The sequence below is a fragment of the Conger conger genome, chromosome 2 (assembly GCF_963514075.1).
Source record: "Conger conger chromosome 2, fConCon1.1, whole genome shotgun sequence".
In the NCBI taxonomy this organism is placed as follows: Eukaryota; Metazoa; Chordata; class Actinopteri; order Anguilliformes; family Congridae; genus Conger; species Conger conger.
This window is the reverse complement of record NC_083761.1, coordinates 29728137-29742946: the sequence shown is the minus strand read 5'-3', so window position 1 is coordinate 29742946 and position 14810 is coordinate 29728137. Positions and strand designations below refer to the sequence as shown.

The window sequence follows — 14810 nt, the reverse complement described above, 5'->3', positions numbered from 1 at the left end:
TCAATTGCTTCAGTTTTGTCCTTCATGGGGTGCAGCCCCTCTGAATCAATAACATGCCCTAGGTATGTTACACTTTTCTCAAAGAAAATGCATTTTTCCTCGTTTACTCTAAGGCCACGTTCTTGCAGTCTTTGCAAAACCCCTTTTAAATTAAACAGGTGTTAATTTGTGTCTTTTCCGGTTATCAATATGTCGTCTAAATAGCACACGACACCATCAAGACCTTGCAATATCTGGTCCATAGTATGTTGAAAGATTGCAGGCGCGCTAGCGACCCCATATGGCAATCTATTGTAAACGTATAGGCCTCATTGCGTGTTAATGGTAAGAAATGGTTTACTTCTCTCATTCAACTGCAACAGCTTCGCGCAGTGCGTACGGCACTGGTCTCGCTTTGCTAAATTTCGGTCTGGCATCTGGTGACACTCGTAGTGTGGCGGTTACACATTTTGCACAGCCTAGCTCTTAACTGAACACTGATTTGTGAACAGCGCACAAATGTTCCACTGGGTCATCTACGCGATTTAATTTAGACCAGTCTAGATTTAGCACTCGAATCCAATCGCGACCCATAATCGCTGGACCCTTACCACATGAAACAAGCAATGTCAGTTGTAATTGCTGCTTTTCACATTGTACATTGTACCCTGATTTTGCCCATCAAGTCTAACAGTTGATCAGTGTACGTTTTAAAGGTAAGATTGCATGGTCGCAATTGCACATTTCCAAACTTGGACCAATACAAACTTTCAGAGATGACAGATATTGCTGCCCCAGTATCTACTTCCATTTACATCCTAACTCCATTACATCTCACCATAACTTTATTCGGTTTCACATACTCACAGTTTGTTTTCACCACAAAGTCCCAATTCAGTTCGTTCCTTGGTTGCATTAGCAAAGTCACAGTACATTTAGTCGTGCTCTCCGTTTTGTCCACAAAGTTCACTTTTGGACCGCTTCGAGAATGAAAAGAACGGCTCGCCGACCCACCAGTCTGCCGCCGCTGCTACTCCTTGGCGGTGGCGTGGAGGTCGGTGCGCTTGGTCTTGCAAGCTCGCTCTAAATGTCCCGTCTTGCCGCATCCTCGACACTGGAACTCTTTAAACCGGCAGTCGCCTGGTGCATGCCCTTTCCCCAGGCATCGATGGCACTCGCTGGCGGTGTTGCTTCTTGGCTCCGCTCTCCCCATTCTGAACTCGCGCTGCCTCGCCCCCCGTTGCTGCAGGCCTACATGGTCAGCTCGTAGATGCGGTGATGACGGTTCCCTCTGCAAGGACTGCAAGCCACTGCTGGTGCACTCGAAGTTATTCGTTATCTGGATCATTTTCGGCCACGTTAATTCGTCATCACCGGCTGCGTTCAGTAGTTTTCGGCGCAGTTCCTTGCTGGAAATACCGAAGACGAACTGATCTCGTAGCTGGTCTTCCAGACCCGTGCCAAAAAGTTCGGGGTTTCGCTCACTTTGCTCGGTGCTACCAAATCTTTTAACGCTGAAAAAGTCTTAGGGCCTACCATCGATAAAAATACTGCTCTTTCGGTCATCTTCAATGTTGTTAGCTAACAAAAATTAATCCTGCGTCACTGCTGTACAATTTCAGTTCTTGGCTTACTGGGTCAAGACGGAGGTTATCCGTTACACATACAAAAGATACTAAATCCCATCCTCGTCGCCAACCTTGTCATGTATCTACTCAAAATGAAGGTAAACACAATGACGGGGTCTTTTACTTAGTTTTTTTTATTTGCTAACCCAAAAAGCACGGTTCATGCGGAACAATGAGTATATTTTCAGGCATTCAACTTGAGAGCGCGCCAAATGCACAGGGTGACGCTATTTAACCTGGCACGCTCAGCCTTATCCAAGGGCAAAGGTTATCCAATCATTAATTAATACACAAAATGTCTTATCCTTTCTCGCTTCCTTTTAATTAAACGCATCTTTTCTGTTGCCTATAGTATATAACAGTTATGAGGATAGATTTAGGATTCTGTTTGTGTAAATAATGAAACAGCAGACGGTAGCTTGTATCTGTTGTGGATCTGTATTAGAACTTCAAGCGGGGACATAAACACACTGACACTTCCTGGTTGCTGCTGGGAACATACCAACTCTAACGGGGGGGGTTCAGCACTCCAGTCCATTATAACATCTCCCCTTTTCTAGATGATAACTCTACATCATAACTGAATGTAACCCTTTTACAAATTATCAATGTTACTTCGAATTCACAAATTACACAAATCGCAAATTCAATTTCACATCCAATTCGCCCCTTCTTTTTTTTTTTTTTTTTTTTTCAACAACAATAATAAACCAATAACCAGCCCGTTCCACACAGTAATAAAACATTAACGTCCAGTCTATAAATCTAGTCTGTTCGGCGCTTTCACCAGCCTGCCACTGGTCGTCCTATGCCCTGCTGTGGGCGGTGGGTCGCCTGCGGGCTGGTGCATCTCACTCCTCCTCAGCGGTCTGACTTCCTGAGCGCTCGTGACACTGTCTGCATTCTCGTGCGTTGTGTTGTCATGGGGACTGCCGTGTTGTCGTGTTGTGTCAGGCGCGCTGCCATCCTGCATGCTGTGTTGCTCAGGGTGGTGTCTGATCGCTTCCTGCTCTGCTGGCCGCAGGTCCACCCGATTACGCCTGTAGAATGTCCCCTCCACATCCACCAAGTACGATCTGGGGCCCACCTGCTGCAGGCACACCCCTCTCCTCCACCTGCCGGTCCTGTCCCCAGGCAGAGGCTTCATCCTGATATCTTGGCCGATACACAGCTCGGGCAGATCTCTGGCTGACCTGTCATACCAGAGCTTGGCTGTCTGGTGTTTTGCCCGCAGCTTCTTCGGAACCCCAGTGACCACGCTCGGCTCCAAGAGCGAGTCCGCGACTGGGAGTGGAGTCTTCAGCCTCCGAGACAGCAGTCTTTGTGCTGGACTGCTGAGCATGCCCTCTGTGGGCGTGTTCCTCCACTGTAAGATGGCTATCCACGGGTCATTCCCTGCGCTGGCTGCCTTCTTGCACAAGTTTTTTACTATCTTCACAGCCGACTCAGCCTTCCCATTCGATTTTGGGTGTCTGGGTGAAGACATGACATGGTCGAAGTCCCATTCTCTTGCAAACTTCCTGAATGTTTCACAGTTGAACTGAGAACCACAGTCTGTAATCACCCGGTCAGGCTGCCCGTGCCGTGCAAATTGGGCTTTGCACCTCAACACTGTGGTCTCCGCTGAGAGATCTGGGAGAAGCTCTATCTCCCAAAAGTCTGAGTAATGGTCAACCATGAGCAGAAAGTCCTTGCCTGCTTGTCTGAATAAATCCATGCTGAGAATCTGCCATGGGCGCGTAGGAAGTACGTGTGACATCATTGTCTCTCGCTGCTGCTCATGTGAGTATTCATTGCACGCTGAGCACTGGCTCACATAGTCCTTAACTTCACCGTGCATGTTAGGCCAGTACAGCGTGCCTCTGGCCTGTCTGTAGCAGGCATCTCCTCCCACGTGGCTGGCGTGGATGCGTTTCAACATTTCTGCGCGTAATGACCGTGGAACTATGACCCGCTGGTTTTTAAAGAGCACTCCATCTTGTGCACTGATCTCATCCCGGACTGACCAGTATTCTCTGATCGCCAGGGGAGTGTCCTCCCGCCGATCTGGCCAGCCACGAAGCACCACTGCCCTCAGTATCCGGAGACTTTCATCCCCCTCTGTGTGCTGTCTAATTTGAGTCAGGCGCTGGCTTGTGACATTCAGATAATCAGCCTGATTGATCTGTTCAATGTTCTCTTGCTCCCTCTGCAGGCTACAAACTGTGTGCTTTGTGTATCTCACATCAGTTCTCTGTGCTGGGGCTGTGGCTCTGCTCAATGTGTCACTGATGTGCATGTCTGGCCCTGGCTTGTACACTACCTTTAGGTTGTAGTCCTGGAGTGTGAGCAACATGCTCTGCAGCCGTTTTGGTGCTGCGAGGAGGGGCTTATTGAATATCGAGATGAGTGGCTTGTGGTCTGTTTCTGCTACGATCTCCCCTCGCCCATACAAATAATAGCGAAACCTCTGGCATGCAAACACTATACTCAAACACTCCTTTTCGATTTGCGCATAGTTCTGTTCTGTCTGCGTCAGTGCTCGCGATGCATACCCAACTGGCTGACCCCCCTGCAGGAGACAGCAGCCAAGCCCCTTCTGGCTCGCATCACTCTGGATAGTGACCGGCTTGGTCACGTCATAGTATTTCAGGATCGGGGCTGCTGTGACTAAACGCTTAATTTCCTCAACTGCACCATCATGCTTGGGGAGCCAATGCCATGGAACGTCTTTATCTAGTAGCCTCCGCAGCAGCTCGCTTATTTCAGAGAGGCGTGGCATAAACTTTGCGAGGTAGGTTACAAACCCTATGAACCGCTGTACTGCCTTGGCGTCTGTAGGGTGTGGCATGTCCTGGACCGCCCTAATTTTCTCTGGGTCTGCCCTGAGCCCCTCCGCTGACAGGATGTGTCCGTGAAACTTCACCTCACTGACCCTGAACTGCAGCTTCTTTAGACTCAATCTTAGTTTAATCTCTCTGCACCTCTCCATGAGCGCTATCAGTTTTCCATCGTGGTCTTGTATGGCTACCTCATCTGTCTCCCCGCACCCCACTACCAGTATGTCGTCTGCTATGGGTTCCACACCGCTGAGCCCTGCCAACAGCTCATGCTGCTTTCGCTGGTATACTTCCGGCGCCACTGAGATACCAAAAGGCAGCTTTAACCAGCGCTTCCTGCCCCAAGGCGTCCAGAATGTGGTCATGTAGCTACTCTCCTCATCTAATCTACACTGTAAAAAGGCATCACGCGCGTCTACAAGGGTGAAGATACGAGCCTTGGGCAGTTTGTATAGTACATCCTCAAGGGTTGGCATCATGTAATGAGATCTTCTCAAAGCTTGATTTAGTGATCTGGGGTCTATGCATATCCTCAGTTTATCTGGCTGTCTGACTATCACCATGTTACTAATCCACTCACTTGGCTCCGACACTGGGGCTAGGTGGCCATCTCTCTCATGTTTGTCTAGCTGAGCCTTGACCGCCTCTCTGAGTGCTACTGGAACATTACGTGGAGAAGCCTGCACTGGGGCTACATCCTTCTCCAGCTCAAAATGAACGTCCCCTGGGAGTGATTCAACTGGGTTACTGAAAACGTCATCGTATGTATTAATAAGGTGCTGCCTGGTCAACGGCTCTGACCTGCTATGCCCCACCATCAGGAGTTCCTGAGGGATGGTGAAACGCATCAAGCCTAGGCGCTCACTGGTTTCGCCTGACAACAGGGGTCTTTGCTTGCTTCTCACTATCTCAAATTCCAACTTATGTGTCTTCCCTCTCACTACACACTCAGTTTTTAATATCCCTATGGAGTGCATCGTTTGGCCTGAATACAGTACCAACCTGGTTCGACTTGGTAATAACTTCACTTCAGGCGCCAGCCTCCTCTTGTCTTCTATACTCATGACATCACAGGTCGCCCCTGAGTCTAACTGGCACCTCTGAGGCCCACCATTAATTTTTATGTTGGCAAACCATTTTTTTCCCGGGCCCTGAACTGCACCTATGCTCTCTGCCGTGTATATGTGTGCATCTGTGCTGATTCCTTCTACCTCCTCCTGGACATCAATGTCCGCTGCATTTAGCGGTCGTGTGGCCTGGCTCCTCTTCAAGCACACCTTAGCAAAATGATTCGCTGTCCCACAATGGCGGCAAGTCTTGCCATATGCTGGGCAAAGTTCACGTCCACGTCTGTGCAGGTTGCCGCAAAATCTGCATGTGGCGCCCTCGCTTGCGCCCGGTGCCAGCCTCTGAGACTTGTCAAAGCGCTCCTGCCTGGGTGTAGTCCGCAGCCGATGACCATCTGTTGCATGCACTGTCTCCAGCGGCCTGTCTTGTGTCATCACCTTCAGCCTGATATCCGTCATCTCTGCAGCCCGGCATATCTCTATGGCTGATGTCAGCGTGAGGTCCTTCTCTCTGAGCAAGCGGCGGTGGACGCTCTCATCACTGACACCCAGAACCAGTCTGTCTCTTATTAGTTGTTCCTTGAGTTGTCCGTACTCACAAGAAGCAGCCTTCTCTCTCAGCCTTGTTACAAACATATCGATGGCTTCCCCTTCATCTTGCTTGCAGTTGCCAAAAACGTATCTCTCGAATATGATGTTCCTAGCCGGCTTGAAATATCCCTCCAAAGCATCGAGAATGACTTCTGCGTCCTTCCCCTGTTCTGCTGTGAGTCCCAAATTGTACTTGTATACATGGCGACATTCACCACCCATCACTCTTCTCAGTGTTGCTGCCTGCACTTCTTTTGCTTTGTCCTTTAATCCTGTCGCCAGTGCATAGTCCTCAAATTCTGCCCTAAAATTGTCCCAGTTACTGGCGAGATCTTCAGCCTCCTCCGGTGGCGGTATGTTTGCCGTCATGCTGACGCTGTTGTTGTTAGCTTAGCTCGTCGCTAACGATTGCTGCTTCCCGCGCCTCTGCTTCTTTTCTTCTTATTGACAGCAGCGTGGTGAAGCACGGCAACTTCACACACATCTATGGTCAATTCTAGCCACTTCTGACACCATGTTTGTGTAAATAATGAAACAGCAGACGGTAGCTTGTATCTGTTGTGGATCTGTATTAGAACTTCAAGCGGGGACATAAACACACTGACACTTCCTGGTTGCTGCTGGGAACATACTAACTCTAACAGGGGGGGTTCAGCACTCCAGTCCATTAAAACAGATTCTTAATCTCTTTAAGTTTAGGAGGCCTAGAGGGGATTTGATTGAGGCTTTTAAATTCATTAAAGGTGTAAGGTGGACTGGCTGGAGTACCCTTTCTTAGTTGCAGAGTTACGCACTGTTAGTGGGCAGGTGAAGTAGCGTTTCTCTGGTGGTGGTGCCATAAAAGTTTCTAACCTTCCACAACAACACACAATTATATTCCGGTAGGCCATAAGCCCTTCTCTGCACCTGGTTAGGGCGTATGAAGGGTTGACAAGGGAAGACCATCTGTTCTCTTGTCAATCACTCTGTCTCAGTACTCTCATCCTACGAAGACAGACTTAAGATGCTTAATCTCTTTAAGCTTAGTAAAGGGAGGCTAAGGGGGGATTTGTTGAGGCTTTTAAATTTATTAAAGGGATTAACAAAGTGAAGTATAGGGGATTCTTCACGTTGAGTTTGGTTAGCAGAACGAGAGGATACAAATGGAAATTGGCTAAGGAGGAATTCCATACAGATATTTGGAAGTATTTTTTCACACAGCGAGTGGTCAATGTGTGGAATAGCTTGCCAGCGCATGTATTGGAGACAGAAACACTGGGGGTTTTCAAGACCAGGCTTGATATGGTGTTAGATTCTATTTAGCTTTTAGGCAATTTAGGTAGTAGGTACACTTACTAGGGGTAGGAAAAGGAGAGCTTTGCTGGGCTAAATGGCCTGTTCTCACCATTACCTTATGTTATGGTATGTTATGTTTTGTAACTCACGAGAGTTCATTGTCCATGGGGGTTTCCCTTTTATCACTGCGTGAGCTATCTATTACATGACGCACCAGTAGAGGGCGGAGTTTGACATCCTAATGAAACTATAGGTAAGTGTACACACAACTGCATTGTCAAAATAAAAGATAAATCTAAAGGATAACCAAAGGTACACAATAAAGGAAAGTATTAATTCAGAATGGAAACATAAAGCATCTTATAAGACCACCATATAAAACAATAATAATATAACTACTAGTGATCATTTACATTATTAAAGATTCAATTGAATCAACAAAAGTGACAAAAACAAAATGACCTTTCCTGAAGTTATTATTATGAACTGATTTTAATTCTATGATTTTTCTATGATTGCTGATGACCACCACTTCAATCAAACACCATCTCCTTTAGCTGGTATAGTGAAAATGGTTATAATGTTTCCATTAGATTATATGCTAACAGCTATATCTCCTGGTACATCAGAGGAAATGGGAGACTGTGCCTATGAGTTCTTGGTATCATTTGTTTGTCACTTTGGACAGCTATATGGTAGGCATGAAATTACTTACAATGTTCACCAGCTAACACACTTGTCAGATGAATATCAACTCCTTGGCCCTTTTGATAACATCTCACCATTTCCTTATGAAAATGACTTTCAGAAATACCAGATGTAGAGGCATCAAAACTAAAGAAAGGACACGAATTAATGCATTTCCATTATGATGGCCAATTGGTGCCTCATGATTATGCAGAACAGTACAGAAAGGTAGTGACTGAAAAGTGCACCCTGTCTTCAGGGGATGGTAATAACTGTACAAACTGTAGATGACTTTGCTTGCGGACATTGTTCACAATATTGTGAAAGCAGCTACTGACACTTTTGTGATTTTCCAAAAGTTTTGTCATAAGGAGTCTTATTTCTAGTATCCCCTATCATCATCCAGCATTGGATGTTACAGAGTTTGGGAGTTGAACAACAGTCTTGGTGTGGCCAACATATTAATCAGAAATATTTCCTTTGACAAAACAGCATTCGTTGCCATGCCCATCATCCATAGCCAGTATGAAATCATGTCAAAATTAATCAGCTTGTGTTCTTCAGGGCAGTGGTTTATTCGAGCCAAGTCAATAATAGTTAGATTTTTCTTATTTATTTTTACTTCAAACAATACATTTAACTATTGTTCTGTGTACTATACTAGTACTACTGTGTCTATCAATCAAAACAAACAAAAGATGCAGTGATGCATTGTGCAGTTTAACAGGTGGCACAGAAATTTTCCCCAATACCTGGGTAAAAGGGTAAAAAGGTTTTATGGGCCCCATATCCACCTAAAGAATTTTATGTTGTTGGCTTGTGTGTGTACAAACTTGTGTATGTTACAGGATGTGCACATACTGTAGTGTCTCCTACTATAAACAATTAACATACACTACAGTTCAAAAATTGAATCGCTCAAATGTCGTATTTTTCATGAAATCGTTTTATCCATCAAATAAGTTTCAAAATGAATCGAAATTACAGTCAAGACATTTGAAATAATGATTTCAACTTCAAATAAGAACTTTGTACTTTGTACTTGAAACTATTCTTTCCTGGAAAACCGGAGTGATGGTTGCATAAAATGGGCCTTTGTACATCAATGTAGATAATCCATAAAATCATTACACATTTACAACATTATCAATGTCTACACTATAGTTCTCCTACATTTTTATGTTACCTTAATTGAGACAAATTGTATTTTGTTTCTAAATTTCTCAAGTTTTGAATATTACTGTAACTGAAAAAAGGAAAATAAACAATGCAGTTTAATGGTATGTTCACGTTTAAACCAAATCCCCTCTAAAATGGGTGTGATTCTGAGGACGAAAACAAATAGCCCCAGGCTCATAGAGTTTTGTTTCCAACTATCATGTATTGTGATGTGTGTATGTGTGTAACAAAGTAAGCCTTTGTGGAGAATCGAATTGCACATAATAGCCTGCAACCCCCTGTTCTTTTCACAACCCTTTTTTACACCAAACAGCCTCCACTCTGCAGTCCCCCCCCCCCCCCACCCCGATCCCTCTACCAGCTCCCAACCTCATGCCCCAACCAGCTGCCAGTTGCCTCCACAGCTCCAGGCCTACACCAGTGTCCACCCTTCACCTATCCCATCACACGATTACTTCCAGTTCTCTCCCCAAACCTACACATATCTGCAACCTCCCCACCAACTGGAGTCAATAGGATTTTCGTCCCCTGCACACAATCCCTTTCACAGGTTTTCTCTTGAAGAAATGTTTTGGAAAAGGGAGTTTTATCACATCGTAATTGTAATTTCAAACTCCAATATCCTGTCATTTGGATGCATTATTATTATCTTTTGTCACAAATTCCAGAGATTCTGCAAAGCAAGTATTAAAAGGCAAGTGCAAAACTGCTATGCTTTGACAGTATTTTAGGATTTCATTCATATGTGAAAGGAATGGCCTGGTGTGTGTTTACAGCGCTCTTCTTCAGTGCCAGCAAGATAACAAATGGCGTACATCTGCAGCTTGAGTTGTGGTCTTAATGTTCTACAGAGGTCAACTCAGCTGCGGCAAATAACATAACAGTAGAGTTGATTAGACTAAGCAGGAGACAATCCTCCCCTGGAGCAATGAGCAGGGCCTTGCTCAAGGGCCCAACGGCTTTGTGGATCTTATTGTGGCTACACCGGGATTAGAACCATCGACATTGCATGTCCCAGTCATTTACCTTAATCACTACGCTACAGGCCTGCCCCTTCTAATGTTAAGTATAATAAATATTACAGGTTACAACATCATAATATCATTAAAGGGTTTAATCCTTAAAAAGTTTTCAAAGTTTGATTTCAAAGGATTTAGGCTGTCCTATTTATAATTATCCAGCAATTATTTTCTAAATGTTCTTATTCTTGTCAATAGATGTTTCCTTGCAGAAATACATTTTTATTTTGACAGATGGCCAGATAGGTGAGTTCAGAGCTTTCAGCCAGTTGTCCAGCCCAGAACCTATAGATTGGGGTTTGGCCAGTGGGTTTTCCACTGCACAATACGGAGAAGCTGGACTACCCACTGGAGCTTGCGAGCTTCTCATAGAATGGCAAACCCTGGTTGCCTGGTATGGATGCGTGCTCGCTAGGTGCATTCGGAGCACGTAAGCGGTTTAAGAGTACAATGCATTTCAATGATCTCGATGCACTTTATCCATTTTTTTCTCCAATGAATGCATGAACTACACACTCCTGTACAGTAGGTGGCGATATGCACATTTAACGTTGGTTAAGATTACTATAATGTCAAAAACAAAGAAGAAAAGAAATAACTCGGAAAGAAGGAAAACACATTCTGGAGGGAGATTTAACATTCCAACGAGTAGCTTTTAGAAGTAGCTGTCCACTCTACGAAAGCTTAATTTAGTTTGGAATGAATAACTAAAACATGGAGTTCAACAGTGACATTCAGTCGGTTTTGAAAGGGGGATACCACTGCAAACTTTGTGATATTCATGTACCTAACAGTAAGTTTCATTGCTGATGTTCGCCGTCTAGCATTAGCTAGCTAACTTATACGAATTGTTTAACGTTACCGAACACATGCTCATATAACATATGTTTTGAAACGAGTAAGACTAGCTAGCTAACGTTGTCTTAAAAGTTCTTCTTATCGTGGAAAGCCCGGATCCGTTTAATGTTACTTACATCGCGGACAAATGTGCCTGTAAGCGAATCGCTACCTTCGTTTTGGTAGCAGCACTTTCGACAAGCGCTGTCCCAAAGAATCTTGAAGAGTGCCTGACATGTAGCCTCGTGGCGGCTCGTGGCCAGAATTTTTGGTGACGCAAACACACTATCACCAATGGTGAAAATCGAACCCGTTAGTGCCATGCTTTACCTGATGACTTAGGCCGCTTTGAGCTGGTAAACACTGACCACCCTGTTAAACAAGGTTAAATTGACAACCAGTCACATGGTCATGCCATTTCGATAATCTCTTCAATGATCAACAGAAAACAATACAATGAGAAGTAGTCTTGTACTTGTCATCTCACTATCCATCACCTATGAATATTCAATAGATAAACAAAATGATGTAACATTAAAATCAGGTGTTATATTGTAAAAGCCACCACAACTGAGGGGGAACATATTTCACATAACTGCTACAATTGAGAGAAGATGGTCGAGATGGATGTCTTACCATTTGTAACAGGATGACACCATACTGATATGAAGTACCAGACATGTCATCTTTTTTGGGCATGTTGTAACATCAACCTGTTCAACCATACGATTTTTTTAGTTTGCTGTTATGATGATTTTTTTCTGGATTGGACTGGCTAATACAATAGATGAAGAACACATGGATATTGAGGTTAAATGTATGCATCCATATTACCCACTAAGATAATTATTTTTGCCCAAGAAAGATTACTTTGTGAAATATTCTACACATTGGATATTGGAAACAGTGAATTACAGCACTTTTTATATGGAGTCCCCTGTTTCCGTGTTTGAGACAAATGAACATAATGAGAAATGGTCATGGTTTGTATTTGGTTGCATATCCTTTGCATGCCATGACTTCCTGATGTCTGTAACCTATCAGCATCATTATTGTCTGGATATCTTATTTTCAGGTTGTCCTACAAGCAATGCTAAAACTCTTTGTATTTGAATGGATCTCTATAGGAATTGGAGGATGGGACTATTTTCAGCTGTAAAATATGTTGGTTAAATGAAGTCATGAAGGGTCCAATGTGTCAAATGGGCCTCAAACCACTGTGCTGCTGCCAGATATACCAACAATAATTGTTTTTCCTGAATATTTCTCAATTGAGTTCAACATGAAAATGTAGTAGTATCTTCTGCATATCTGGCAGCAGCATGATGGTTTGAGGCTCATTTGGTACCTTGATACATTGGACCCTTGAAGATTTAGAGCCATCTAGCCAACATGTATGTTCCGTACTGTATCAGCATAATTTACAGCTGAATCTAGTCCCCCCAATTCCCATTGAGATCTATGCATTTATTTTTAACAGAAGAATCAATGTAGATTGTGACCCTGAGTCTTTGCCTAAATAGAAGCCTAGCTTCAGTTGTCATCTGGTAAAGCCTATAAAAAAGCTTTGTAAGAAAATGAGCTTCTCATACAGAGATATATTGGAGTGATAAGTTCTCACATGCATTTGCACCATTGGTTAGACTTAACTGCTGCCTCCCGAAATTTTGCCTGACAGAGAGGCAAGCATATCTTCACCACCTTACAGCTATTTAAAAATGACGGTGACAATAAACCAAACTTAAATAGACACTTTGTCATGTTTATTTGCTTGCATAAATATTTATTGTGTTATCAAAATTTGTCAATATAGCCATAAAACTCTAGTTTTACTTTAGTTTTGGACCACTTGCCTTTCCAACAAAAATTATACATTGCTTAGCTACTTTTGCTGAATGCATTTACGGGAGTGAGACTCTAGAACAGTGGAACAGTGGTTCTTAACCTGGGTTCGATCGAACCCCAGGGATTCGTTGAGACAGTCTCAGGGGTTCGGCAGTGGTCATAAAATATATACCTATGTTTTGAAGAAATCATTTTTTATTTTTCCAATTGCAAAGTGTTCGGTGAATGCACTGATGAAGCTTGCAGGGTTCAGTACCTCCAATACGGTTAAGAACCACTGCTCTAGAATAAATCATAATCCGTCAACATGACGGACAGGGTTGAAAAAAACTGTCACCATCTATTTTTACTGGCCACTAAGGCTGTATTAATGTTCACCAAATGTATAGCTATTGTTTGATTTGCATTTTTTAGGCTATGTACGTCAATTCAAACAAATAGCCTAGTACACAAGTGCGCCTCCTGGTGGCCAAGGCAAGCTGAAAACATGTGAATGAAAGCTTAAGAATATGAAATATTGGTTAAAGTCTACGCCTCAACCATTAAAATTCAAACAATACCATGAATCCATAAATATCCAATCCTCTTTTATGCCTTATAAGGAATTATGTCGGCTTGTGAAGCAAAGCTGTTTTGCTTTAACAGACATGATTTAGAACGGAGGCATTTTTGCACCACAAAGGGAACAGGGAACAACGGGTCATTGTTATGATAATATAACATTAAAGCTGAAAGCTATATATGCTTGGACCCTGTGTATCGCTGCTATAAAAACTATAACGTCTTTGTTAAAGCAAACTACTCATTTTAAATGACAAAGTTTTGAGACATTTTTGCACATTTAGTAAAACCGTAATTTCTCATTTACATAAGTAGTCAGGCCCTTAATTCAGTCCTTTGTAGAAGCCTCTTTGTCAGCAATTACAGCTTTGAGTCCCACCTGGATTTGGGAAGTTTATCCCATTCTTCCTGGCAGATCCTCTCAAGATCCATCAGATTGGATGGGAAGCGTCTGTGAACTGCCATCTTCCGGGCTCTCCACAGATGTTGTATGGGGTTTAAGTCTGGACTAGGCCACTCAGTCAGAGACTTGTCACGAAGCCACATTTTTTGCATGTTCTCTACTGAATATATAAAGTAACATTTTGAGCAGAACTGGAATGTTTATCCCCCACACTTCTGATAGATTTTTAATGGAAAGACCCACCTGGCATTAATTATGCATTTCAGGTGTTCAAATTGCAATAGGATAGTGCTTGATCACATAAAAACACAGGTGTAAATGCACATTCCCAGAGTGTAATCTGATTGCCAACATAGCTGTTCCCCAAAGTGGAACACATGCAGCTTCACAATCATAACAAACACACTGTTGTACATTGTCTGCCGAATATGGCATCTTTCTGTAACTTTAAGAATTTATGAGAGTAGCTCGGTGGACCGAGGTCTAAAAATGTGAACTATGCCATTAAAGTTGACCTATGCCTTTACTGTCCAAAATAAAATACAGTGTTTCCCATATAAATTTTGCCATTATCTTCATTCATTATTAGGAACATTAAAGATGTCTTTCTCATTTTATACACATGGTAGCCTAATGATGCAAAACAGTAAGGTGTCTACACATGCAATACGTAACACTCCTTCACCATAGAGTACTGTACATCGTTTCTCATACCTTGACTTTATTTCACTGGCCAGGGCAAATTGAGGTCTCATCGGAGTTTCAAGATGCAAATAAAGTTGTGAGCAGGACAGGACGAGGCTGATGGATTGTGCATCAGGGAATGTGCTACTGCATGCTGCGCAGTAACAATCACATCCAGATTATTGATGAGAAATTGGATAATTTTATGCACTTGCTTGCAGTCGCGGCAAGAATCT

General features: G+C 43.4%; 1 protein-coding gene across 1 annotated transcript in view; it reads left to right on the top strand.

Moving 5' to 3' along the window:
• The first annotated feature begins 10837 nt into the window (after positions 1-10837).
• Positions 10838-14810, top strand: part of tut1 (terminal uridylyl transferase 1, U6 snRNA-specific) — a 36144-nt gene continuing 32171 nt past the window's right edge. Inside the window, exon 1 of the mRNA XM_061221366.1 lies at positions 10838-11037. Within this exon, the coding sequence (XP_061077350.1) occupies positions 10959-11037 (79 nt within the window). The 5' untranslated portion in view covers positions 10838-10958. The remainder of the gene's footprint in view (positions 11038-14810) is intronic.